Consider the following 24,522-nt stretch of genomic DNA (forward strand, 5'->3'; position numbering starts at 1 on the left):
TATATCGATCATTCTTTGTGCTATAAACGAATCATGACTCGCTTCATTAATTTTGTTATATTAATTAGATTTGATTTTTATGTTCTATTTAAAAGTTTAAGATGAAAACTCATTAAAGATGCAAAAGTGAACAAAAGAAAAAAAAAGAAGCGTAGTTCCCTAACTTTTAAACATTCTTTCTAAGAAATTTCCTAAGCAATTTGCCAAATAGTTTTATACTTGATTAGTAGGGTTTTAAGTTGTTTTTGTAGGTCACTTTAATCTCACCAACATAGATATATATTATTATTTTACGAAAGATAAGAGAAATTTGTCGTAATAAAATATGAATCAATAGTTTGTTTAGTTACACACGAAAGTATTTAACGTAACTTGATCCAAATCATGCTTCATAATTCCATTATGTGTCGTTTTTAACATCGTCCCATATGTTTAGTAATTCTGATTTCATTGGAACGTTTTAAATAATGTTTTAAAAAATTTCACTTTATTACCATTTTGTAACATTCTATGCTCGAGATTCAGAAGCAAACATCTAAACGTTGAATTTGAATTATTCTAAACAACCATATATATGAGATTTGAAATTGTAACGCACGTTGAATCTAAATTCTCCATCATAATGCATGTCCTATACTTGTACCTTAATGGTTTGCAACTACTGATCAGTTTAGTAAGAGCGTGTTTACTGTTTACTCCATGGAGTTCTAAAACTCCACTTATAAAAAAAACATAAATCGAAAGAGTTTACAACAAATTGATCCCCGACTTCACAACTTTTTACTCCTAAAAGGTAGGGCAACTCTTTGTTTATGAGAGTGATGACAGCATTCTTTTCTTTTAGAAAAACCTTTTCGTACTTGGCATCGAGCCTGCCGTCCAAGAGTTTCAGAAGATGACCCACTTCTATATTCTTTGAACCTGGCTTTTTCTGCGGAGTGGTTCTGAAACTCGTCTAATACCCAAAGGTCGAAGAAGTTGTTTTGGCGCCTGAATAGTCCGACGGAAGATACAAAGTATGGCTGAGACACCCCCGTGGTATACACTTTGATGGCCTTCTCCAGCACGGTTATAAAGAGTGTCTACTGGGTACTGGGCTCCCCAAAACAAAACAAGTTAATAAAAAGGTTGAGCCACATAATTCAACGAGAAGGATGATCTTCATCTCAACATGCAAGTTAAAACGTTAAGATTGTCCAAGCATTGCCACTTCAAGTTCATACACACTTCCTAAAGAAAAATATTTAGGTGCGTTACAAACAACGACATCTGTCTTTATGCATTTTACTAAATTGTTCAATCATAATTTGTCACGTGACAAATTTTGTTATTTTAAATAAATATATGAATAAATTTTTAGACGTGAATAGAAAATATTATCCAATTAAAATATAAGAAAGTATACGTAAATAAAAGTGAATAGAAAAGAAGAAAACGAAGACAAAGCTTGACTTGGGATGTCACTGTTTGAACATAAAATTTCATTGCAAAATCCATCGAAACCCTTAGCCGACGGGCCGTTTGGAGAGAAGACTTGAAGAAGAAGATACCACGAGGCACGAAACTTCTTAGAACTTTATACAATTACTTCTTTAACACCAAACAACTATCTAAAGTCATTGCTTTCACTCCCTCCATTTCCCCATTTTCATCTTCTAATTTTCTCGGAAGTTACACTGTTGATTCTCAAAACACGCAAACCCAACCGCCCAATAATTCAGAAACAACAATCACTTTAATCCTTGACCCCAAATACAGACATTCTTTACTCCACATATAAATTGCCAACCCCATCAGTCTTCTTCTCTTATCTGCTTACTAAACTGCCCATTTACATATCTATGCTACTTGTTCTTTTACTCTTTTCAAAATGGAACCCATTGACGTCGTTGATTATACCAACCCCATTTCAGTTTTCCATATTTTGTTTCTGTTTTTTCTCAATTTCATACTTGGACGTTTCTTTCCAGGGTTATTCAACATTTTCATACTCTCTGCTGCATTTATTTTTTATCTCTGGAATTCATGGGTTGCCCAACGTAGCATCATCACACCAAGTGTTCGACGAAATGACCATGAAGAGCATTGCTGCTGCACAAAAATCGTGGGAATGCTTGTTAATGACAAACGGGTCGAGCAAGCGAAACTATCGATTGAAGATGTGAAAACTATGATGGAGGTACTTGATCATGAACATAATAACAATAATAGGGATAGTGATAGTGATAATCTTGAGCTTGAGGGGATGTTTGAGGAAGAAGTGAGTTTGGGGGAAGTTAAGGAAGCTTTTGATTTGTTTGATGAGAATGGTGATGGGTTTATTGATGCAGAAGATTTGAAGAAAGTGTTGTGTGGGTTGGGATTGATTACAGTGGGTTCAGACATTGATGAATGTAAGAGAATGTTAAGTGGGTTTGACAATGATGGAGATGGACGTTTAGATTTTGAAGAATTTGCTAAGCTTGTTGAACAGAGCTTCTGTTGAAAACATCTCTTTGTTTGTTAAAAACAGGACTCTTCCTAAATGTAAATTAGTCTTTGAAAATAAACAAACTGTTTTAGGTACTTGAAGGTTCATTTGTTACAAGACCATTTGTTTAAGTTTGTTTTTTTTGAAACGCTCTTCGTGAAAATGCACGAGGTATTTGTCGATGAACTAGAAGAAATATGTATGACAATATATAAGAAGAATTACTAATGCTCCGGTGGAGTTGATGATTATGTATTGTATTTTTTATTTAAGATTCAAATTGTGAAACCATTTCTATCTTTTTGGAAGAGACCCGTTGGAGTAAGCAAGCAGTGTGAAAGAGAAAGGTTTTGCTTTGAAAGACTTTCTTTCTAAAGCCACACTTTTAATTGAAGAAAAGAAAATGTTGAACTCTTTTCTTTTTGTATTCTTTTGAACAATACTTATGGATGCAAACTTAAAACTGTTTGTGAACTATTGACTTTCCATGTAGGGATTACATACATGAATTAACTAAACTATTCATACAACTTGAAAATATTTTGACACCCAGAAAGTTTAGAATCTACTGGTTACAAAAGTTATCAATCAATTGGAAAATTTTGTTATATTGGTAGATATTTTAGTTTATTTTTTTATATTTGAAAATAACGATTGCTTTAAAATATGTATTATTTTTAAAATAAACCTATAAAATTTAAAATACTCACAAAATTTTTTATTCTATCCATGATAGAAACCGATAATCTTATATTATTGAAAATAAGAGATCTCCATTTTAAACCTGTGGTACTAAAAAATCATAAAAAATAAAATTTAAACTTATGAACGATAGAAAAAATGGCTAAAAATAAAATTCATTACATTATGTCATTATTATATTTTTGACAAAAATTTAAATTATTTTATATTGTGAATTATTAATTTTGAAAATAAAATTAGAAGAGATTATGATTTGAATTTGGTTGTAATTATTTGTTAAGAGCAGTTTTCTCTTCTTCAACTCCCGCGAAATCGGTTGGAAAGTTCCATCTCTGCCCAATGCAATTAGGGCACAAGAATCTCCTCTCCTACATTTTGTTCTTCATTTTCTTTTTGGAGAATCATCGATTCCATTGTTTTATTGATTTTTGGCTCTCCCGCCCTATTTCTGCACCGGGAGATCCTTCTCAGGTTTTCCCATCTGCATTCCACCGGTTCCTTAACTAATTGTTTTCTGTAAAGCTACTCGTTTTCTCAGAAATAGATTAATCTTCTTGCTTGATCATCAAATTCGATTTGTGGAAATGTATATTTCTCTCTGTTAATTGATCGGGTCTGGTTAATTTATGGAAGGGATCTGTCCTTCCTGATTGCTGGGAGTTATTTTTTTAGTATGATGATGTGACTACAACAAACTCAATCTGCTCTTGTTGTAAGATTTAATTTTCAAATTTCTTCAATCCTTCCTTTGTCTTGTAATTCTTATTGGGTGTTTTTTTCTTTTGGCGAGTTATTCAAGCGAGTTTCACTTATTGTATTATCATTTTTTCCTTTTTGTTTTTGTTCATGAACACTGTATTTCTCCACTGTCATTGTTTCTGAAGCAATTTGCATGTTTTGGTTACTTTGACTCTCTGGGTGTTACAAAGTTTGCCTCGTTATATTACATTGTCCATTGTTTTATATCATTCCATCCGTGCCTTGTAGTATCTCGGAGACGGCTGATATTCATCTCCATTCTAACTGTTTCCTTGATGTTAGAATCATATTCGTTTTTATTTTTATTTTTGAAGCATGACGTGAAAGTGATAATAATGCTTCTTTGTGGTGCAGGGAGTTATTTCAACTTAATTGAAGTCAACTTCTTTTTCGGAAGTAGGAGAAGAAAAGGGAGCTGATTTTCAAAATTTTGGCTTTTCAATGGCGATGTATCAAACAAGAAACATTGGACATCCTTTGATGAATCTTGTGAGGTTGAAAGGTTTTCCTATACTGCAGCAACTAAAATTGGAAGAGCGCCTACTTCGAAACTCATCAGATAATTGGTGTATCATAAATGATGGAACAGATAATCCAGCTATTGTGATGGGCGTTTCTGGGTACATACCTCAACATGTTGTTGTACTTCGAATTCTGTATTTTTCTTATGTTGTTATTTATTGGAAGACTTTATTTTTCTTTTTTCTCTGGATGGTTTGAGTTTTATGGCGCTCATAATGATGTAGTTAATTTCGAAATTATATGTCACAGTTTGATGACACATAAATGTATATTTAAAATTTTTGTCCAAATACTTCTAGTGAACCATTGAATTGTGCTGTAAGGTGAAACTGTCTTTATGAAGTCATTAAATCTGTCACTACAAATTGGAATAGCTTTACAATTTGATTGAGTTTCATTGTACATTTTGGTGTTCCCTCTCTAATTCTTTTTGTCAATTCACCTCTCTATGGCACACGAAGTTAGGTATCATTTTATTTGCTACTTTTCACCAAACCTTTGAAAAGTTTGCTTCTATAACCAAGAACCTCTTTTTACAAACTGTTTCTGGATACAGAAAAGTCTCTGTGTCATTTCCTTCTGGCTTATTGATCAGTTAGAGAGAAACCAATTGAACTTTTATTTAAATTGAGTATTGTTTTGATATGGATTAGTAACAACTTGATGACATAATAAGATCTGGCTAGCAATTTGGTTGGTTGTGTTTAGTCTTGAGTAGTGGACACTCCTAATTCAGGGTCATCTGAACTCTTCTTTCGTTTTTTCCTTTTGTTAATTCATTCCGAAGATTTTTGAATTGTGCCCAGGAAACCTGATGAGCTCCTTGACATCAAATCTGTGTTAGGAGATCAAATTCCAGTCATCAGAAGGTTCACTGGGGGTGGAACTGTTATTGTTGATCACAACACGGTCTTTGTCACCTTCATATGTAATAAAGATGCTGTTTCCGGACTGAAGCCATTTCCTCAACCTATCATGTCCTGGAGTAGTCTAGTATATAATAAAGTATTCCAAGGAACTGATTTTTATCTTCGAGAAAATGGTGGGTAGATTGTGCTGTTTAGAATAGTCGCCATTTCAACTTATTCATATGACTTCGTGTATATACAATTATATATAAGATTAAACGCTTGGACATTAACTTTTTGTTTTTCTTGGACTAAGATTATGTCTTTGGTAACCGCAAGTTTGGTGGCAATGCTCAGTCTATTACTAAAAGCCGGTGGATCCACCATACATCTTTTCTGTGGGACTACGAGGTTAGGAATATGGCATATCTGAAACATCCAAAACGGGTTCCTGATTACCGTGAGGTATATTGTACTGTTCCTTGCATTTTTCTTTCTGAACTTATTTCACGTTTCTCCCGCTTGTTTTTCCATGACCAAGCCTTACTACTACAATTCAAAATGCTACACTTTTGGGATCATTAAATTATTCCCTTTTTATTCTTATTGCTAATCGTATTATCTCTCTGTGATTTAGCAGTTCCTGGACAATTGCCGTATCTCTGTCTAGTGTCTCCTAAGCTCATTTTAAGGCTGCAATTAGTAATATCCACGTATTGGGTTTAGTGAAAAACATTTGGGACTCAATCTGAACGTTGAGTTAGCAGTTTTTTCCAACCAAAACTAGACCTAAGCTTGGTGATGCCTAGCCTAACCTGAACCATCTGATAGTTTCATTGGGTTGATTCAAATTGTTATGGCTATATATTTCAAGTTTGCGTGAAAGAATTTTTAAAAAATATTAGCACGGTGGCTAATTAGCGAGTCACACATTAGCTATGTGGCTGATTGTTCTGTGTGAATGGTCAGTAAGCTCACTTAGAGCAACATCGGTTGACAGCCATTATGTTGAAGATAGATTCTGTAGCGTCACTCCAAGGCTGTGGATATAGATATCTTAAAAACCTTGTTCAAACTCGAAATAGTGAAAATGATAGTATTTGGTGGACCATTTTCACTCCCTGAACCTGAATTGTATGTAATATATAGTTCAACATCCTATTTTAACTTGTGAAAAACAACGGTAATATCCTTGAGATTTGAACCAATTATTTTCTATAAGTTGTAAAGAGGATAAAGAATATAATGGAGTTATTTGGTAGCTGAAATGAATTGGTCTATTTATTGAGTAATATTCTACGGCCAAGGTATAAGGGTTTATAGAGAATGTAGTAAAGGGTTTATAGAGAATGAATTCAAATCATGGCTAGCACCCAACGGTTAGGCTATTATCTTGTGAGATAACAAATGTTATTGGTGCAGACTAAACTAATTTCAGAAGCAATCTAGCTTCATGATCTAGAAATTTGAAGTCTTTCTATAATTTCTTAGAGATCTCAAAAGAAGTTTGTAACCTAACGACTAATGATTTTGATTTGAGTTGTTTGGGTCCTTTGAACCATTATCCTTGTTACAATAGGTTGGAGGAAGTGGAAGACTAAAACACACGTTGACATGCATCACATACCATTTAGTTATAATATGATAATTGACATGGTTAATGTTGTTATCAATGCTGCTTTAGTAAATGAGTATGTATGGATGGAGTAACAGGTTGTTCAATATTGACAGAGATCCTTTTCAATGCATCATGTCGCTTTTTCTAAATTTTATCCCTACTTATTGGGAAACACAAAATTCTATCTAGTATTTTGCAACAAAATGCAAAATTCGAGCTTACTGACAAACATTTATACGTTTCAGGCAAGGAGCCATTTGGATTTTTTATGCAGCTTGAAGGAGTACATGCCAAGACAGGTATTTATTGACAAAACAATAGAAGCAATTGAAACTGAGTTTGCTACAAGTTCAAAGCAATTAGAAGAATGTGAGAATTCTTTGACTGGAAACTATAACCCCACAACAAGGATGTTGACAGAGCAAGAATTGGAAACGGCTGCAGGTTGTGTATCTCAAGATAGTGAGCTTGAGAAAGTTTCGGACATAGCATTATAACAACAAATTTTGCTTACATGATTATTTAACACCAAACAATAACTTTACATACCCCTCATTTATATTAATCTTCAAATCAATTCAAGTTTTAGCTTTATTTATTGTTTTGCAACCTCATAGTATGTCCAGATTTGTTGCTTCTTGAACTTCTAGATCGTGGGGCACAATTGTCTCAATTTGTGGTATATCCTCAACTGTTTAACAGATGATTGTACATACATACGTCATTATCGACTTCCATGCAATAGATTGATGATAACTCGAGTTCTTTAACCTCATTGAGCAACCTCTGCTTGAACTTGGAAGGTTTCAGTATTGGTTCAATGATTGAAGATGGATATCCATCCTATCTAGGAAGAGTGTATGAATATAGACAATAGAATCATGGAAGACACAAGAACAAGCTTGTAGTAAACTTTTCGATGTACTAAAACTGCTCGATAAATTGTACTCTCAAATAAGCCAAATGAATAGTTGCTCCTCTAAAAAAGTGTTGATTTTGTTGTTTTTCTCTAAGTTGGCCCCTCAATTTGCATAACAAAAGTTCTAAAAATCAACCAAATTTGATCATAAAATCTAACAAAATTGAATTACCTTATATTCAAATCAAATTCCCATCATGTTTCTACTTTCTTTATACAATACGAATTGAACCAAGTTAATTCCATCAAAAACAATATCATTTCCTTGGTTTTCTATATCTACTTCCTACATCACATATTCAAAGGGAGAAACCCACGAAAAAAATATCAAACTATTATAACCTTCTTTTAATTTATAAACTACGAATTTACACCATATGCTATTGAAATTAATTGATTATCTATAATAAAATGGACATCCATCATAAATACCTAAAATTTAGAATACGAAGAATGTAGTTATTTTAGTTTTTCAACAATTGAATCATTTTTACCCGAACAATTAATATTATTGTGTTTTTTATTCAAATTATTTACACATGGTTTTTTAAATTTAGTTAGGTAGTATTGAAATTTGGTTAATTAGTAGGTTTAACTTCACAACTATTATGAGTTTGTTAGAAGACGGGTGATCACCTATTGAACGTTTAATATCATATTTTACTAGTAAATTAATATTTATTATTAAGCTATGTTATATAATAACTATTAGATTTGGATGCAAGAAAGTAAGAATGAATTTGTGTAAAAAAATATGTATATGTATGAGAAATGAAAGATTTCACATGAAAGATGATATTTATTAGGGAAGTAGAGAAGAAGGTGAAGAGGGAGAATGGTTATGATTATCGTTAAGGAATGAAAATGAGAAAAGGAAGGGGAGGGAGGAGGGGTTGAAAAAGAAACAAATTTTGCTGATCGGTTGCTCTAATTTTCACGGCCGAAATCTTAGGCTGACCTTTCGTGCGATCTTGTAAGCAGAGGATTGAATGCCTTCGCCTTTGCCTTTGCCTTTGCCTTTCCTGTTTTGCTGCCCGCCATTCTCCCTTTCCGCCAGTCCCTTCCCTTTTAACTTCCTCCATATCTTCCTTTTCTTCTTCTTCTTCTTCTTCTTCATTCATTTACTCATTGTCGGTGCGATTCATATCGTACCTCCCCCTCTACACTTTCTCTTGCCTCTTTCCTCACTTGGGTTTTCCCCTTTTTTTCTTTGATCTTCCTCTTCTTTGCTTTCTTTCCCATTTCCCTCACTTTGGTTCTCTCAATCTTCTCTTTTTTCCGCATTTCCCTTCTTAAATCTTCCTCCTTTTACTTTCTTCCCCATTTTCCTCACTTGGGTTCTCCCTACATTTTTCTTTTCATCATTGTAATAGTTCTTTCTTGGTTGGTCATTGTTTGCATCGCCTTGTTTTTGGAAACAGGGGAACCCCATTAATGGCGAGTAACCGAACTTGAACGAACTATTGATCGCTTGGATGAATACGGGGATAGAGATAGGGGTTTGTTGATTTCTCTGAGATTTTCTTTTCTTTTTCTTTTTTCTTTTTTCTTTTTTCTTTATAATGGGAAGGGTTAAGCTGAAAATAAAGAAATTGGAGAGCACTGGTAGCAGGCAAGTGACTTACTCTAAGAGAAGAAATGGGATTATGAAGAAAGCAAGGGAGCTAGCTATACTCTGCGATATTGATATCGTTCTCCTCATGTTTTCGCCAAGTGGAAAGCCGGCGCTATATGAAGGTGAACGCAGGTACTATATTACACAAGCTATCGCCTATCCTTTGTATTCACCATTAGACGATGTTTAAAGTGATCGAATTGAAACCTGCATTGTTGGTGATTCTAGTTTTAGCTTACGATATTTTATTGAAGCGTTTGATGCCCCTAAATCTTGTTAGTGCCAAGTTTTGATTAGATGGGAATTTGGAATATATGAACCATCGGTTCATAAGTATCATCCCATTGGCAATTTTGTTTCATAATCTGTAATTCATGGTGTTTATCTTTGTATCTGGGAGATGGAAGAAATTTGCATTCATCCACAGAAGACATTAAGTTGTCAGGTGGTTCAATGACCCTATGATTCTTAACCATTAGCTACCACCACAAGAGAGTCTACATCTGATTTTTCATGTGGTTTATGTTGAAAAAAATTAGAAATCACACAACAAACTAGAGCTTGAAAGGATAACCGGTTAATCTTCTGTCTTATGCTCAATGTGAATATTTAATTTTTCAGCAACATCGAGGAGGTCATTACAAAATTTGCCGAATTGACTCCACAGGAGAGGGCAAAAAGGTATGAGAACCTGTCCCAAGTGTTTACGATTCAATTCCTTTGCAAAAATTTTCTGCAAAAGGTACCATAGTTGGCTAATTTTTTAAATTCTATTTGGAACAGGAAAATGGAAAGCCTTGAAGTAAGTCTCTGCATGTCTCCTTTTCTCTGGTTAATCCATCTTTAGAGTTTTTATCCTTTTCTTTTTTCTGCCTGCTTTTCTTGTAGTTGTACCCAAACAAACTTCTTAATTCTTATCTCGTATACAAGTGTGCTTATTTTTTGTATGTTCTATTCGAGCATTTAGGTGCTGAAGAAAACATTCAAGAAGTTAGACCACGATGTTAACATAGACGATTTTGTGGGTTCAAGGTATTAGTCTTTCTTTGTCGAATGTATATTGTTTCCTTCTGTCTGTATTTCAAGATGATTACAATGAATCTGACTTTTCTTTTCCATTTTTCTCCTGTCCTGCAATACCTTGCAGCTCTCAAGATTTTGAGGTACGATGCTTTTTTCTTTTATCACTGGTTTCTATAAAACGATAGTGTTTTGTGCATTTTATCAATTTTGTATAATTTATCAGCAGGAATTGACCAATGAAGCTTCCTTATTGCGAGATCAGATTGGTGAAACACATAAGAGACTGAGGTGCAACTTCGGAGCTTTTATTTTTAAAGTACATAGCCTTTTCTTTTTTTTTTTGGGCCTTTTTCATTTCAACTAAGTTTTCATTGAGAAAAAGTTGAAAGAATACAAAGGGCATAGAAAAAACCCAACTACCAAATGAAGCGAAACTAAAGAAAAGGGCTCCAATCATATGAGATAAGATGTAACGGGATAACACTTTTAGGTATTTAATCCTTTTGTACCAAGTGTTCACTAGTCCCACAGGTGAAATCAACATTTTCTTCTATTGTAGCCTATTGATAAAATATTACTTGTAAATGCTTTTCTTTATGCATAAAATTTTTGGTTAATCTTTATTACAAGCAGAGAGAGACCTAGAGGGGTAGAGGTGTAGTGTAAATGGGATATGGCAGATGGTAGTAGAATTGGACGGAAGTGATGGAATCTGAAACCACAAGTTTGTGTGCGAAAAAAAGGTCTAACTGTTTACAAGTTGTTGCTATAGGCACAAGCATATGCATGTTTAGTGTCAGACATGGAGTTCATTCTGTTTGTGTGTTGATCTTCTAGTGTTCCTCTTGTCTGTCCCTTCAGCTATTGGAGGAATCCTGATAGTATCAACAATGTAGACCAGCTCCAGCAGATGGAAGATCTATTAAGGGAGTCCTTAAACCAGACACGTCTACACAAGGTATGTTACATGTGTTATAATTGCATACATAAAAAAAAAATGTTTTTGTCCATGATTTTATCCCTCTGGTCTAAGGATATGTTTATTTTTTGTTTGGCTTGAATATTTTAAAACACGTTTGGCTGCATAATTTTGGCATAATATTGAGAGCAGAGAAGGGGTTTTCCATGTTACCCATTGTTCTCAAGATTTTATGTTATTTGTTTAAAGAAATTACGACTGGTACTTAAAACAGGTTCTGATACTTGGCAGGAAAATTTAAGAAGACATCAACTACTCTCACAGGACTTCACAGGCCAGGTAAGAGCAATCCCTTCCCTACTCATTTTTACAAGCATGCTCACGTTGTGTCCATCTTGATAGAATCAACATATTTCTATTTACCACAGTATTCGTGTGCTGGGATGTCCTTACCTTTGTTAATGGAAGAAATGCAAGGCACTCAACCCTTGTTATGGCTTGCCAACTATGGCACTCAACAGATTCCTTTACCAAATGAGCCCAGCTTTCTGCAACCAGGGTGAGCCTACATTTGCAAGTATCTGGTTTTTATAATCAATTTGTGTAATGTCTAATGTATGTAGTTGAAAAATGTTGTAGTATATCTCTATTTATGTGGGTGATTATGTGCCCTTGAATTTATTCTGGGTAATGTCTGCAGTGATGTTGAATGCTCATTTCCAAGCTATCCTAGTTTTTTCAACCCTGGGAAGCAAATTGAAGCTGGAATCTCTGGTCAAGTTGATAGCATGCCTCAAGGTGATGGGGCTTTAAATGAATTAAGTGGAACTTCTTGCTCAACGCTGCAACTTAGTGATCAATATCCATACCCTACATGTGATGGTTCAAACTTCCAAGATGAAAAGAGACTGAAAATGGAAATGGAGATGAACTTGCATGCAGCTTGTGTGGATACTCAACTAAATGACAGGTTGGAGCTCTCTAGATCACTATATGATGATAACCAGCACCCTTGGGCTTCTATACCAGGGCCTTGTAGCATTCCAATGTACCAAAGCAATGAATATCACCATGTAGGTTCTCTTTTAACTGGCCCTTCTAAAACTTAGTGTAGTCCATTTGCACTTTTTGTCCATATTTGTAGTTCAAAAACTTTAAAATTGTGCGAAAGCATTTAATATGAGCTATGCATTACCCAAATGCGACAAAACAATGAATGTTACACCCCCCCTATCTTGTTTGATAACCTCAAACTTTGGAGCTTCAAAGTTTTGTATTATGATTCACCTGGCATATCTTTTTCATCTAGCACATCATACACAGTTTTCAATTCCTTACCCTCTATTAGTTTGATGCGTCTCTTGTTGTTTCAATTAATTAATGACTTGGCCATCTCTTGCAGCAGCCAAATTGATTCTTATCAAATTTCACCAGTAATTGGAGGGGGTAACAGATTAAAGAAATGTTCCTCTTGATTGATTTGGTCAGCATTTTTGTTGGGATAGCATCCTTCTCCAAATTGCCAGATAAAAGTATTCGATATATAATGAAATCAGAATGATCTTCTGCTCCTCGTTTTGCCGTTTAACCAATAACCTCGACTTGTAAATAGAAGATATACGAGATCGGAGGTCGTTTTATTTTAGGTTAGATTTTCTTTTCTTTTTTTTTTTTCCTTTTTCTTTTCCCTCATGGAAGAGCTGTAAAGTATTTGGGGGTTTCTGGTTTCCTTAGCTGTACATTGAGCTATTGTAAAACATGGATGCGAATTTCATATTTCTATATCAAGTTTCGAGAAAATCAAAGAAGTCGACATGATTACATTCTTTCTTTCTCGGTTAAAACCAAGTTCCATGCTTACACTACATTCATATAACTGCTACCATACTGTACACCGATAGTTCCCTTCTCTACAATCACACTGATCACTTATTCTTCTTGCATATATTTTATTGTCTCCTATCACCTTAGTGTTTGAACTATTGTGTTGTGCCATGGGTCTGAAATGTGCTGCATGAAGTTGTCAAATGGACCTTTTCCAGTCACGTTGTGTTGAACAATAAATCCCAAGAATGCCAACATTGCCAGTCTTCCTGTAGAGAGATCATCAAAACTTTTGATTAATCACATTATTACAAGTGTAATAATTAAGTTATTTGATTAGCTAGTTTGTTTCTGAAACATTTACCATTAGCAATCTCCTTTTCTCTGGCCTCAAGAGTTGGTTCAAAGTTGAGTGGGTTGAAAATTCCCCCTGGGTACCCAACATCATTTGGTGGCAAGCTGTATTGCTTAAAAATTGGATCTTGATTTACACTTCCTGGGTTCTTTATATCTTGCCATCTTCTGATTTCCACATAATGGAACAGAATGAACTCAATCACAAAGAGAGTCGATGACGATGCAAAATACTCTGCTTTCCCCGCATCGTACCATTTTGGTACATTGATGATTCCATAATTTGTCAAGACTTCAGGCAATACCATACCTGCAACTCCGAGCATCGCCCATCGACCATTCACTAGCTCGGCTTGCGTATACCACCTCAAGTTTTCGGGATCCTCTGCAAGTCCTAGAGGATCAAATCCGTTGTCACCTGGAAGGCTGCAAACAGAAATGTTTAAGCTGTTTTCTTAATTCACATGTCCATTGCCAAATATCTCATATATTTTTTAATAATCCATACCTTCCATCAAGATAAGTTGGTGATGGCAAACCCGGCAACCACTCTCCTTTCTTGGCCTCAACTTTGAAAGCATTAGGAATTGAAGAAGTTGTTGGCTTAACAGACAAGGCTCTGTTAAACTTTCCCGAGGACCCCGAGAGAAACCTCGATCTTGAAGCACATGGCCGGAAGACAGTGGCAGAAGCCTGAGTAATGACAGTTGCCATTTTTTCAGCAAGAAGGGTGGTAGAAGAAAGCCTGGTTTTGGTGTGAGTTCAAGAAGTGTATTTTGTGCGTGGCATTTAAGATTAGGGTGTTCATTTGCTTGATGGAAATCAAGGGTTAGAAAGTATGAAAGTTGAGGATCAGATGACTAAGATGAGTTTTATGAATTTTTAGATGAACCAATAGGAACAAAAAGAACCCTTATCCTTTATCTTAGAGTCCATTGCCATATCTATAAATCTAAATCTTTGTTTTTGTTGGTTGAAGAAAGATGGTGTAGGCCAGCTTTTAGCCTATGATAGAAACTTGATTTTTTCCTACCAAATGGGAAGTATTTGATGACTAACTTTATATAGATATTTCGAGAAATCTTACGCAGTTCTAAAGATACTTATTTCACAAGCTATTGAAAAGATTCTCATTTCAAACTTTCATCTTTGATTTGAATATGTTTTGTCATTATGGTTGAAGGTACATAAACACATCAATCAATACTTCAAGTAATTGTTTGACATGTCATGTAGTGAAACTACTCAATCATCCCTTAGTCCAAACATTCAAAACAATACAAACTATTCTGCAGAAACAATAAGAAGAAGGGTTTTATTGACAGTTTATTTCAAAGATTGGAGCAATTCAATACAATACGATGGTAACAATGACCTCACTCCCAAACTTAAACAAGTATCTAAATCTACATTTAAACTACAAAATATACGATGATATATATGATCTAAACCAAAGTGTTTCTCTTCAAGAGAACTGTCTGCCAATATAGGTTTGTCCAAATGACCAATCGTGAGGGGCAACATTGGAAGACACAAGTGAGCGACCATCACCAGTAATGACCTTAAAAGACAAGGGTTTTCCAACAAGGTAGTCATCGCTTTGCCAATTTTGACCCCAATTTCTAGTCATTGCCTTCCAAGAATTAGGCCTACCCTTACCCCCTTTGATATAAACAGCACGAACATCTCCAGCACCTCCCACATTGCTTATCAGTACCAAATTGAAATATGGATTCCCACTTATTTGAAACTTTATTCCTCCTCTCCTTCCGCAGTTAACCCTGCAATAATAATAACCATGCACGTAAAATTCAATTTATATACAATATATCAATCATTTTATTAACTAAAGTCATAAGCATCTTAAGGAGAGACGACGTAGGTACCTGCGATAAGCAACAGGAACGACCCCACCAATGAAATTAGCAATGGTTTGGAAGGCAGGTTGGGAGAGATCAAAATGGTGGAGGGAAGGGGCGCACCAACCGCCGGGAGGACAGTAGTTGGTGGCGGTGACAACGACGGAGCCGGGAAGGCACCATTGTGGGTTATTTATACATTTAACCTCGAAACAAGCACCGCAGCTTAGCCCATTGTCGTACAACGCTGGACTCAATGCCGTCGTTATAGTCCCATAATCAAACCCACTTCCATATCCACATGCTCCACCTACAAAACACAATAACAATATTCAATATACAAACATCTCCAACAATCACTTAGTTCGTTCAGTTAGTAATCACAAAATTTCAAACTAGACGTATAATCCATTAGTTACTGATTAATCTTATTATTTTGTGTGTACGTAATAATAAATCCAAGTTTATTCTACATTTTTTGTAAGATCTTGGAAGAAACCTACAAAATACAAAATAGAAAAAACAAAGTTTACAAAGACTATAGAACACAAAATAAACAAATAAATAAATGAAAAGGTTGGAGATGCATGCATATATGTTTTGATGACGGTCTTCAAAACATACCTGAAGTACCAGAAGCGTCGGGGCCGCCATAGAAAGTAGCATGGGCGTCAGTTATCCATCGTCCACCTCCATTTCTTCCATGAACCAAAGACAGCAAACAAAAGATCCCTATCACCAATATTCCAACGTTAACTGATCCCATTTCTTTCTTTCTTTTTCTTAAATTCAATTCTGATTAAGTTTTGACATACAAATGTGTGTATATATATAGGATGAAGGTTTGGGTATATTCAATATATATTGAATACATTTATTTTAAGGAAGTTTTTAATTTGGATTTGAGGTTGTAATTCACATTTAAAACTCTCCATTCTCCCTTTGCCTCATACTACAAACCTTTATTGTTTCATTTCAATTAAATTCATTCAAATTAAACCTCTTTTTTCTTGATTTCTTTTTCTAATTAGGAGTGCAACAATAATAAAAAAATTATATTAGAAAACCAAAATTATTGATTTAGTTTGGTTCTTCGTTGATCCTAAAACCGACAAAATCGAATCGAACTTTGTATACAATTATGTAAACATCTAGAACAACGTCTTGGATCATTTCTTAGAAGTAAATTATCAAATGCATGCGCTATGATTCAACCTTATTGAAAGTTAATTAACTTATCCTATTAACGTAAGATTGATTAATATTTAGATATATATACTTATGATTTAACCTAAAAAAGAATGAGAAAATTTGAAGGGTTACTATTTTATTTAAATTAAATTTAGTTATGAAAATAGAAAGTAGAAGAAAAAGAAGAAGAAGTAAGACATAACGCAATGAATGTCTCCTTGATGAAAGGGATATCAAAAGAAACGTATAGTTTTTATTGGAATTTAACCTAATTTCTCCACAATTTCTTCAATCAATAAGGGAGTTTTTATAATTTCAAGTAGTCAAAGTCAAATCTTTTTAGGGTTTCAACTTAATTACTGATTAATTTTATGTTAAGTTGTCAAACCATAAATATGTATTAATGTTAGGGTTTCAATGTTATAATTGAATATGCATGGCATATTATTATATATCTCTTTTCATAACACAAATAATTAATTACTATTGAATTTGATTTCTTCTTTTGTTACATTTTGGAGCATTCTAATTAATTGGATCAAAAAATTGGCATGAAAGTTTTTATTTGTAGATATGTAGGGTTTTAGTTAGCAAGTTTAAAAGGTAGGTAAAAGGGTTACTTTGTTATATATACTTATAGTTTGTTTTTCAAATTAGTTGGGCAAAATGGCACTATTTCATTGGTGGAATTATGCTTGAAAAGTGGTTGAAATCAAAGATGATAACAATTATTAATTGAAAGAAAGAAAAAAAAAAACCCAAATGTATTTTTCAAAAAATATTGAAAAACTAGTGTAGTCGCAAAACTAATAACAAAAATAGATTAGTGAAGTTGTTGATCGGGTATACGCCTACGAGCCAAAATCTGACCGAAGTTGTGAACCTAGCTAGCCCATGACGTCTGATTGGAGTTGTGTACTCGGTACATAACTCCACTCTTTGTCCGAATGCAGGAAGTGAGTCTGGTACGTGACTTCACTTCTTTAAAACCTTCGAGCCTTCTGCCTTTCATTCTCACATATTTTAGTTTCTTTGCAAGTATGCCTTCCATTCTTCATAAAATTCTATCTACACTTTCATCCTTCACCAAAACTTAGTCATCGGCTTCCATTCTTCACACCAAAAATCATCCACGTGAAAAATTAGCCACTAAGATCCCTTTGTAGTTGACTTTGACCAAAAACTCTTCCTCTCCTTCCTTTTCTTTTAGTTTTTTTTGTTCTAAGATATGTTTATTTATTAAGTCGTAGGTCGGATACATGATTTTGTTGTAAAAATAATGTAATTTATATATGTTTGTTATTTGATTTTACTATTTTTTTGTAAGAGTTATTTGAATTTAGTTATATTGTTTGAATTTAGATATATTATTTGTATTTAGATTGTTATTTGATTTTGTTATATTGTTTGATTTTAGATATATAATTTAATTTTAGGTATGTTATTTGATTTTAGGAAGTTTTTTTAATTTTTGTGAAATTGTTTGATTTTAGGGAAACTTTTGATTTTAAGGAAAACGGTTTGATTTTAGGAAATTTATTTGATTTTAGTTATATTGTTTGATTTTAGAATAATTACTTGATTTTAGGAAATTTATTTATTTTAGAGAAATTATTACCTTAAATAGAATTGTCAAAAATGACAAATTTTTTAAAAAAAATTATAAAATACAGCAAAATTTCAAATTCGATCAATGATAAACATTAATAGATAATCAATATACTTCTATCAGTCATATTGATATATATTGGTAGAATCTAAAATTTTATTACTTTAATTTTTGTTGGTGCTTTTAAAATGTCTTTTACTTAGTAAGAAAATTATTTGATTTTAGGAAAAAAATTATTTTAGAAAAATGGTTTGATTTATGTTTGTTCCAAAACTACAAATTTAAATGTAATCATTCAAAGTTAAAAGAAAATTTTTGCCTTAAAAATATACAAATTTTTTATTTATAAATTATCATTATAGTTTCAAAAGTAAGTAATGCAAGCAAATTAGGTGGACGAAATTTTTTTTAATATTTTTGTTAAAAAGAAAAATATTGGGAGAAATTTTAATTAATGTACTTAAATATAGAAATTAAAGTTCTTTGTAAATGATTATAGATAATCATAATATAATTTTAGTTGGATTAAGACAAAAATAAGGGATTGATTAACTAAGTTCTTAATAAATTAAATTATAATAATCAAAACAATGACTTGATTGATTAATTGATTAAATGTTTAATATTTTAAAAAAATATGGTAGATTTCTTTAAGAAATTAAATGTCTAAAAATTTAAAAATATATAATCCTAATAAAGGTTTGAATATTAAGTTTTCTTTTTATAAAAGAAAGTATATATTTGATTAATTAGGTTTAATTAAACCATAGTTCTTTTCAAGAAGTGTACATTTCATTAATTCTACATGGATTAATGAAAGTCGTGTACATAATACACAACTTCTTTCGTTTTTATAAACTATTTTATTTTTGTCATCATTCTTTAAAATCACTGTATTTATTAGAATAGTTTTTATATGCATTTTTTAGAACAAAATCACTAAAAGACAAAAATTCATTACATTTACTTCTTCTATGAAGAGTAAATATTTTATAAAATATTATATTTTCACAATTTTCAAAAAGAAAAAATTAATAATTTATTAGGTAACCATTTGGTTTTCGATTTTAAAAAAAAAATTAGTTTTCGGTATTGTTAAAAAATATAAACACCCATTATTCTAATTCTTAATTTCCTACTTTATTATCTATGTTTTATGAATGTTTCCAAAAACTAAGTAAAATTTTCAATATTAGGATAACTCATTTTCATTTTATTTTAAAAATTTGGCTAAAACTTCAAAGCATTTTTTTTATAAAAGGGAATAAATAGTAAATATAAAAGAAAAAAAAAAAGGAAAAGATAGGAAGTTAAATGTTTTTGTCACAATCATAAGCTTTAGTATCTAATTGTTTAGGAATCACTAGGAAGCATGTGCCATACCCAAATAAAAACAAACATAACATGATATAACCTAACCTTACCTAGTATATACACGTCAACTTATATCTAACCATCACCCCATTTATTTCAATTAAGAAAACCCTTAGTTTATAATGAAATTCTAAAAATAAAATCAATTTGTTTCTATTTATTGATAACAACACAATAAACACTGTTTTAAAGAGATTTGATTAGTAACTCTAAAGTCAAAAAAAAAAAATACATAGTAAACATCTAACTCGTGGAAACATAAGAATATATAAATTATAACCTCAAACATTTACACCAACCAAAAGATCATCTCAAACAACTAACAAAAACATCATCTCAAACAACTAACAATATGATCCAAAAGATTCCATACTTATTATTAGGTCAGAAAGGATTGATGATATTAAAGAAATGAGCATAGGGCTGAGATGGGAAATGGGTATTGGGCAATGCAATGCAAGTAGTTGAAAAATGGGGTGATATGCCTTGGAATTACAAAAATCTGACTTTGGACTTTATAATAAACTATGAAAAACCAATGGGCTACATTATAACTTATATATATTTAAATTTCTTTGGAAAATGTCACATGAACATACCCAAAAAAAAATCTGTGGATTGTAGCCTACAAAACCATACAAATGATTCAATTTTTTAAAATGAAAAGATAAATAATATATGGTCACTAATTGCCAAAACTGGTAGGGCACACAAGTCATAGAGTTCCATAAAAGGGTGAAGCAGCCTAAAACTCTTGTGTACATAGTAAATGATACCATCTTTTCTCATCCACCTTTTTCTCATCATCTTCTTCTATTCTATTCTCTCTCTTTTTTATGTCATTGTCGTTAAAAAGTAACTAAAATACAATATTATTTCCAAACTTATTAGAATCAATTTAAATCGTAAACTTGTTTGACTTAATGACACTTATGTAAATGAATAAACTCTTAGATAATCTTTCTTTGAAAATCTTCCATGCATGCATAGTTTATACACGTTAGAGAATAATACATACATGCACACGATTATTTACAATGGTATTTGATACGAGAGGTTTAAATCGATTACGAAAATATAGAAATAAATAAAACCACATAAAATTAAATATCTTAACCTTTTAACTATTTAGTTGGAACGTGTTCAACATTAATAAATGCATGCAAAAGAGTGGGTCTTATCTTTTCTCTAATAATTGTAATGCTTTTCCCTTTGCACCAACTACCAACCTTTTACCTTTTCTCATAATAAGAATTTGGAAACATAATATTTCAAATGGGAAATTAAAGAAATTGTATTTAATATACTCTTAAATAATGTATTAAACTGTATATTCAATGCAACCCTACAATCACTCAATGTCTTTTTTTTTTCAAAATTTTTTCTTTTCAAATTATTCATGTAAAGGAAAAAAAACCCTTTTTAAGTTTCCATCTTTGAAAATATTTTTTATGGAAAGAAACATAATTAATTAGATATTTTCTCGGTTCATGTTTTGGAAGAAAAATTTTATAAAAAATTCAAACTTGTTGTATGATTTATTGTTTGAAAAAGAAATTTAAACTAAGATAAATATATTTGTAATATTTTAATCATTATAAAAAGAAGTAATATATATATAATATGGTTGATTGGTACATGATTTGGAAGAAAGAATATTAAATAAATAAGCTATAATACAATAATAGAAATAGGTTGTATGTATATCCATTTTAAATTCATTATTAATACATCTGTCATTATATTATTTTCTTAAAATATTAATTATTCTTTTAAACCTAATCTATGGAATTGAATTTTATGAAATTTTGAGTCAAATAAACGATAAAATATGTATGTGTATCAAATTGATAAGGTAATAGTTAGTTGATTGTTTATATTATATGATTTTTTTTACTATATGAAAAGAAAATTGATTTACTTATTAAATGTGATGTGATGTTGATAATGTTTGATTTTTTAAAATAAAAGAAAAATTAGGAATGGGCAAAAGGGTAATTACGCAGTAGAGAAAATGTGAAAAATCGACGGGAGGGAGGGGCAAAAGGGTAATTTGGGAGGAGAAAATATGTGAAAACTCAAAAGTGTGATGTGGGAGAAACAGAGAATCCTTATCCAAAAATGTGTTGAAGATAATTGAAATGTGAAATTATTGAGAGTATTGTGATTGTTAATCCCCGATATTACCGTTCCATTCTCATGAACTACCCTTAATTCTCGATTAATTCAGCCTATAATTTAGATATTCAAAGAACACTGATCCAACTTTAATCCATTCCTGATTATCCTCAAAGAGTTAAAAAGATAAAAATAAAATTTGAAACAATTCAAAATGATAAATCTTACATGGGTGGATCAAATGGATAAAGTTTAATCCGAATCAGACTGCCCCACTTGGTCCTTTTTCTTTCTTTTTATGTCTTCTTCTTCTTCTTCCTCTTTCTCCTTCTACCCTACTTTTATTCAGCTCAAAGAAACCTCAGGCTCCATCTCTTCTTTCTTTTCATTTCCCCTGTTCCGTAGTTTTCTTTTTTATTGCTCTTTTCTCCCACTTTTTGGTTGAAACTTGAATCATTACAGGTGGGTTGCGATTCTGCTTCAACAGAGATTGATTTTGAGGGCCATTCTTTTTCTGGGGTCCTTCTATTTTATGCTGTTAATCTCTGAAGGGTCGTTTGATTAATTGATTTCTCTCCACCATGGCTTCTTCGTTGAAATCTGCCCTCTCTGTTTCAGGGCTTGAGGACAATTTGCGTTGCTCTATTTCATCTGGGATTTCTGGGTTTTCCACTTCTATTTCTGCTTCCAATTTAAAAGGGTATAAGCAGCCAGGGTTTCCTGTTTTGAAAGTCGATTTCTTGGGGAGACCTTTAGTGATTTCGGATCAAAATGGTGTTACAAACTCAAACCCTAAAACCCCAAATCGCTTTACTATTAATGTAAGTCCACCTTCTATTTTTGCCTCTTTTCTCTCTCTTTTATGAATTATTTTTCAGTTTGAGATTTTCCGAGTCTGAAGTTGACTTCTGAATTGATTTGTGGTTTTAGGCACAGACGTCTATCTGTATAAGCCGAGCTCGGAGATGGTGGGAAAAAACTTCAAAACCTAATATGGTGGAGATCCACTCTGCCCAAGCCCTTGTGGATGCATTGCTTGATGCTGGTGATAGATTGGCTATTATAGACTTCTATTCTCCTGGCTGTGGAGGTTGCAAAGCTCTTCATCCTAAGGTATTATCTTTGTTGCTACTTGTACTTTGTTTGCCTCCTATTGTTGAAATTTGTTTTATATGTTAGCTATCAACCTTGAACTTGGATTTTGGGATGTTTGCTGATTGATTCTATTTCTAATATCAGATCTGTCAACTGGCTGAATTGAACCCTGATGCAGTTTTTCTCAAAGTTAACTTTGAGGAGCTCAAAACCATGTGTCAAGCTCTTCATGTTCGTGTTCTTCCTTTCTTTAGATTCTATAGAGGTGGAGAAGGTCGTGTTTGTAGCTTTAGCTGTACAAATGCAACTGTAAGAACTCTATCCACATTTTTCAAATTTTCAATTATAGAAAAGCAAAGACACAACCTTATTTCCTTTTTATTGATCTTCAGATTAAGAAATTCAAGGATGCATTGGCAAAACATGGAACCGACCGGTGTAGCATGCTTCCAGCTAAAGGATTAGACGAATCCGAGCTCGAACAGTTGGTAATGGCAGGTGAATTATCATTAAGTTCACCTTCACCATATCTCAAGGAAGGAGCATTAAAGGATCTAGTGATGAGAGATATGGATTCTTATGGTTCTTGGAGCAGCAGATCAAGCAATAAAATGGATCTCATGGAAGACGATAACTTGATTCTTAAGGTTTAAAGGAAAAGCTATGATGACACTGAGCAGATTGAAAGATTATTAGTTGTGGAGGGAAAAATTGTACTCCATGCTTTTGTATTTGTTTAGTTGATTTTTTTCTCCCATCTCTTTTTAGGATTGTTGTTGTACATGATTAGGATTTGGGTTTTTACCCTCCACAAGCAAGGCCTCTGATTTTTCTTAGTGTGTGTCTTGCCCATTGCCCATTGCCCATTGCTCTGCTCTAGCCAATCTGTTGAAGGAACTGGAATTGGCTGTCTGTTTCAGTTTTTAATACACAGATGAAGCTTTTCTTTAACTATTATGGTTCCATTCTTTCTTATTCATTCTCACCTTTTTATCTAATGTTTCACTTTAAGAGGCTTAAATGAGCATTTAACTTCATATTCTGAAGCTATATCTAATGGTTATTAGGAGTGAACATATATAAATTTAGACCCATAAGAAATTAATCACAATTAAGCCAACACTCAACTAGAGTAAACAGCTTCTCAACAAGCACCGCAACCTCTATCAAAGGAAGGAACTTGAGAGTCAAATAAACAAACAGCCACATGTTTTAGAGAATTGGCGATAAAGCAAAAACTAAAAGATGCGTTGTCAATATGTTTAGCAATCACAATAATGTTATCTAACAGATTGGCATTCTGATAATATATAAGTCCATCTGAATAGCTTCACCTTCTCATGGGGAAGAATTGAATTTGAAGCATAAGGACGACATATGAATTATGATCAAGAGGGTCTAAGTCAAATATCAAACAGTGAAAGTTGAAAAAAACTTGGTTCCATCTCTCTTAATTGTAAAGTAAAGAATTAGATTCCTATGGAGAAAGGAAGTTGCAGTGTGAATGTTCTTACCAAACTTCGATTCATTTCTTGTTATCAGAGGTAAAAAATTTGAATTTTCCATCCCCAATTATATATGAAATTTAGTCGGTGACTCGTGACAAAAACATGGTGTGTTATTTGTCTCTTTCTAACGAATGATTCATTGCCCCTAAATCCATACTTCCTGATGATGACAAAATGTAGCTAGAAAGTTGAAGA

General features: G+C 32.7%; 6 protein-coding genes across 10 annotated transcripts; 4 read left to right on the top strand and 2 right to left on the bottom strand.

The window, feature by feature from the left end:
- The first annotated feature begins 1,586 nt into the window (after positions 1-1,586).
- On the top strand, positions 1,587-2,759 carry LOC101219946 (probable calcium-binding protein CML47). The gene has a single exon (XM_004137538.3). It carries the CDS (start codon positions 1,871-1,873, stop codon positions 2,483-2,485), a length of 615 nt encoding a protein of 204 aa, XP_004137586.1. The 5' UTR covers positions 1,587-1,870; the 3' UTR covers positions 2,486-2,759.
- A 695-nt stretch (positions 2,760-3,454) lies between these two features.
- On the top strand, positions 3,455-7,650 carry LOC101218442 (putative lipoate-protein ligase A). 2 transcript variants are annotated; one of them, XM_004137364.3, is made up of 5 exons: positions 3,455-3,884; positions 4,286-4,551; positions 5,260-5,495; positions 5,618-5,766; positions 7,165-7,650. In XM_004137364.3, exons 2-5 carry the CDS (start codon positions 4,373-4,375, stop codon positions 7,414-7,416), a joined length of 816 nt encoding a protein of 271 aa, XP_004137412.1. In that variant the 5' UTR covers positions 3,455-3,884; positions 4,286-4,372; the 3' UTR covers positions 7,417-7,650. The 2 variants fall into 2 exon arrangements, with proteins under 2 accessions (XP_004137412.1, XP_011649831.1); XM_011651529.2 differs by having other exon boundaries at positions 3,455-3,643.
- Positions 7,651-8,649: 999 nt separating this feature from the next.
- LOC101220182 (agamous-like MADS-box protein AGL65) lies at positions 8,650-13,218 on the top strand. Of its 4 annotated transcripts, none has more exons than XM_011651550.2 (11): positions 8,650-9,585; positions 10,075-10,134; positions 10,237-10,255; positions 10,421-10,485; positions 10,601-10,616; positions 10,700-10,764; positions 11,338-11,434; positions 11,687-11,734; positions 11,824-11,954; positions 12,096-12,468; positions 12,801-13,218. In XM_011651550.2, the coding sequence occupies exons 1-11, from the start codon at positions 9,401-9,403 to the stop codon at positions 12,807-12,809; spliced, it is 1,068 nt and encodes a 355-aa protein (XP_011649852.1). In that variant the 5' UTR covers positions 8,650-9,400; the 3' UTR covers positions 12,810-13,218. The 4 variants fall into 4 exon arrangements, with proteins under 4 accessions (XP_011649852.1, XP_011649843.1, XP_011649849.1 ...); XM_011651547.2 differs by having other exon boundaries at positions 8,651-9,585; positions 12,798-13,218; XM_011651541.2 differs by lacking the exon at positions 12,801-13,218 and having other exon boundaries at positions 12,096-12,703.
- Positions 13,155-14,439, bottom strand: LOC101218675 (chlorophyll a-b binding protein P4, chloroplastic). Its single transcript, XM_004137365.3, has 3 exons — positions 14,082-14,439; positions 13,584-13,999; positions 13,155-13,488 (listed from the first exon to the last, which is right to left on the bottom strand). Exons 1-3 carry the CDS (start codon positions 14,285-14,287, stop codon positions 13,358-13,360), a joined length of 753 nt encoding a protein of 250 aa, XP_004137413.1. The 5' UTR covers positions 14,288-14,439; the 3' UTR covers positions 13,155-13,357.
- A 424-nt stretch (positions 14,440-14,863) lies between these two features.
- Positions 14,864-16,256, bottom strand: LOC101218913 (expansin-A15). Its single transcript, XM_004137366.3, has 3 exons — positions 16,057-16,256; positions 15,460-15,742; positions 14,864-15,354 (listed from the first exon to the last, which is right to left on the bottom strand). Exons 1-3 carry the CDS (start codon positions 16,196-16,198, stop codon positions 15,039-15,041), a joined length of 741 nt encoding a protein of 246 aa, XP_004137414.1. The 5' UTR covers positions 16,199-16,256; the 3' UTR covers positions 14,864-15,038.
- A 5,779-nt stretch (positions 16,257-22,035) lies between these two features.
- Positions 22,036-23,773, top strand: LOC101219391 (thioredoxin-like 1-2, chloroplastic). Its single transcript, XM_004137368.3, has 4 exons — positions 22,036-22,545; positions 22,655-22,837; positions 22,964-23,128; positions 23,212-23,773. Exons 1-4 carry the CDS (start codon positions 22,306-22,308, stop codon positions 23,470-23,472), a joined length of 849 nt encoding a protein of 282 aa, XP_004137416.1. The 5' UTR covers positions 22,036-22,305; the 3' UTR covers positions 23,473-23,773.
- Positions 23,774-24,522: the final 749 nt, after the last annotated feature.

The sequence above is a fragment of the Cucumis sativus genome, chromosome 1, assembly GCF_000004075.3.
Source record: "Cucumis sativus cultivar 9930 chromosome 1, Cucumber_9930_V3, whole genome shotgun sequence".
In the NCBI taxonomy this organism is placed as follows: Eukaryota; Viridiplantae; Streptophyta; class Magnoliopsida; order Cucurbitales; family Cucurbitaceae; genus Cucumis; species Cucumis sativus.

Coding starts and splice junctions, on each gene's coding strand:
- LOC101218442 (XM_004137364.3), top strand. CDS start 4,373: ATGGCGATGTATCAAACAAGAAACATTGGACATCCTTTGATGAATCTT. Junction 4,552..5,259: donor ATTGTGATGGGCGTTTCTGG/GTACATACCTCA, acceptor AATTGTGCCCAG/GAAACCTGATGAGCTCCTTG. Junction 5,496..5,617: donor TTTTTATCTTCGAGAAAATG/GTGGGTAGATTG, acceptor TCTTGGACTAAG/ATTATGTCTTTGGTAACCGC.
- LOC101219391 (XM_004137368.3), top strand. CDS start 22,306: ATGGCTTCTTCGTTGAAATCTGCCCTCTCTGTTTCAGGGCTTGAGGAC. Junction 22,546..22,654: donor CAAATCGCTTTACTATTAAT/GTAAGTCCACCT, acceptor TTGTGGTTTTAG/GCACAGACGTCTATCTGTAT. Junction 23,129..23,211: donor TTAGCTGTACAAATGCAACT/GTAAGAACTCTA, acceptor ATTGATCTTCAG/ATTAAGAAATTCAAGGATGC.
- LOC101220182 (XM_011651541.2), top strand. CDS start 9,401: ATGGGAAGGGTTAAGCTGAAAATAAAGAAATTGGAGAGCACTGGTAGC. Junction 10,765..11,337: donor GAAACACATAAGAGACTGAG/GTGCAACTTCGG, acceptor CTGTCCCTTCAG/CTATTGGAGGAATCCTGATA. Junction 11,735..11,823: donor CACAGGACTTCACAGGCCAG/GTAAGAGCAATC, acceptor TATTTACCACAG/TATTCGTGTGCTGGGATGTC.
- LOC101218913 (XM_004137366.3), bottom strand. CDS start 16,198: ATGGGATCAGTTAACGTTGGAATATTGGTGATAGGGATCTTTTGTTTG. Junction 15,743..16,056: donor CGACGCTTCTGGTACTTCAG/GTATGTTTTGAA, acceptor TGTGTTTTGTAG/GTGGAGCATGTGGATATGGA. Junction 15,355..15,459: donor GTTCCTGTTGCTTATCGCAG/GTACCTACGTCG, acceptor TTATTATTGCAG/GGTTAACTGCGGAAGGAGAG.
- LOC101219946 (XM_004137538.3), top strand. CDS start 1,871: ATGGAACCCATTGACGTCGTTGATTATACCAACCCCATTTCAGTTTTC.
- LOC101218675 (XM_004137365.3), bottom strand. CDS start 14,287: ATGGCAACTGTCATTACTCAGGCTTCTGCCACTGTCTTCCGGCCATGT. Junction 14,000..14,081: donor CCAACTTATCTTGATGGAAG/GTATGGATTATT, acceptor TTCTGTTTGCAG/CCTTCCAGGTGACAACGGAT. Junction 13,489..13,583: donor AGAAAAGGAGATTGCTAATG/GTAAATGTTTCA, acceptor ATCTCTCTACAG/GAAGACTGGCAATGTTGGCA.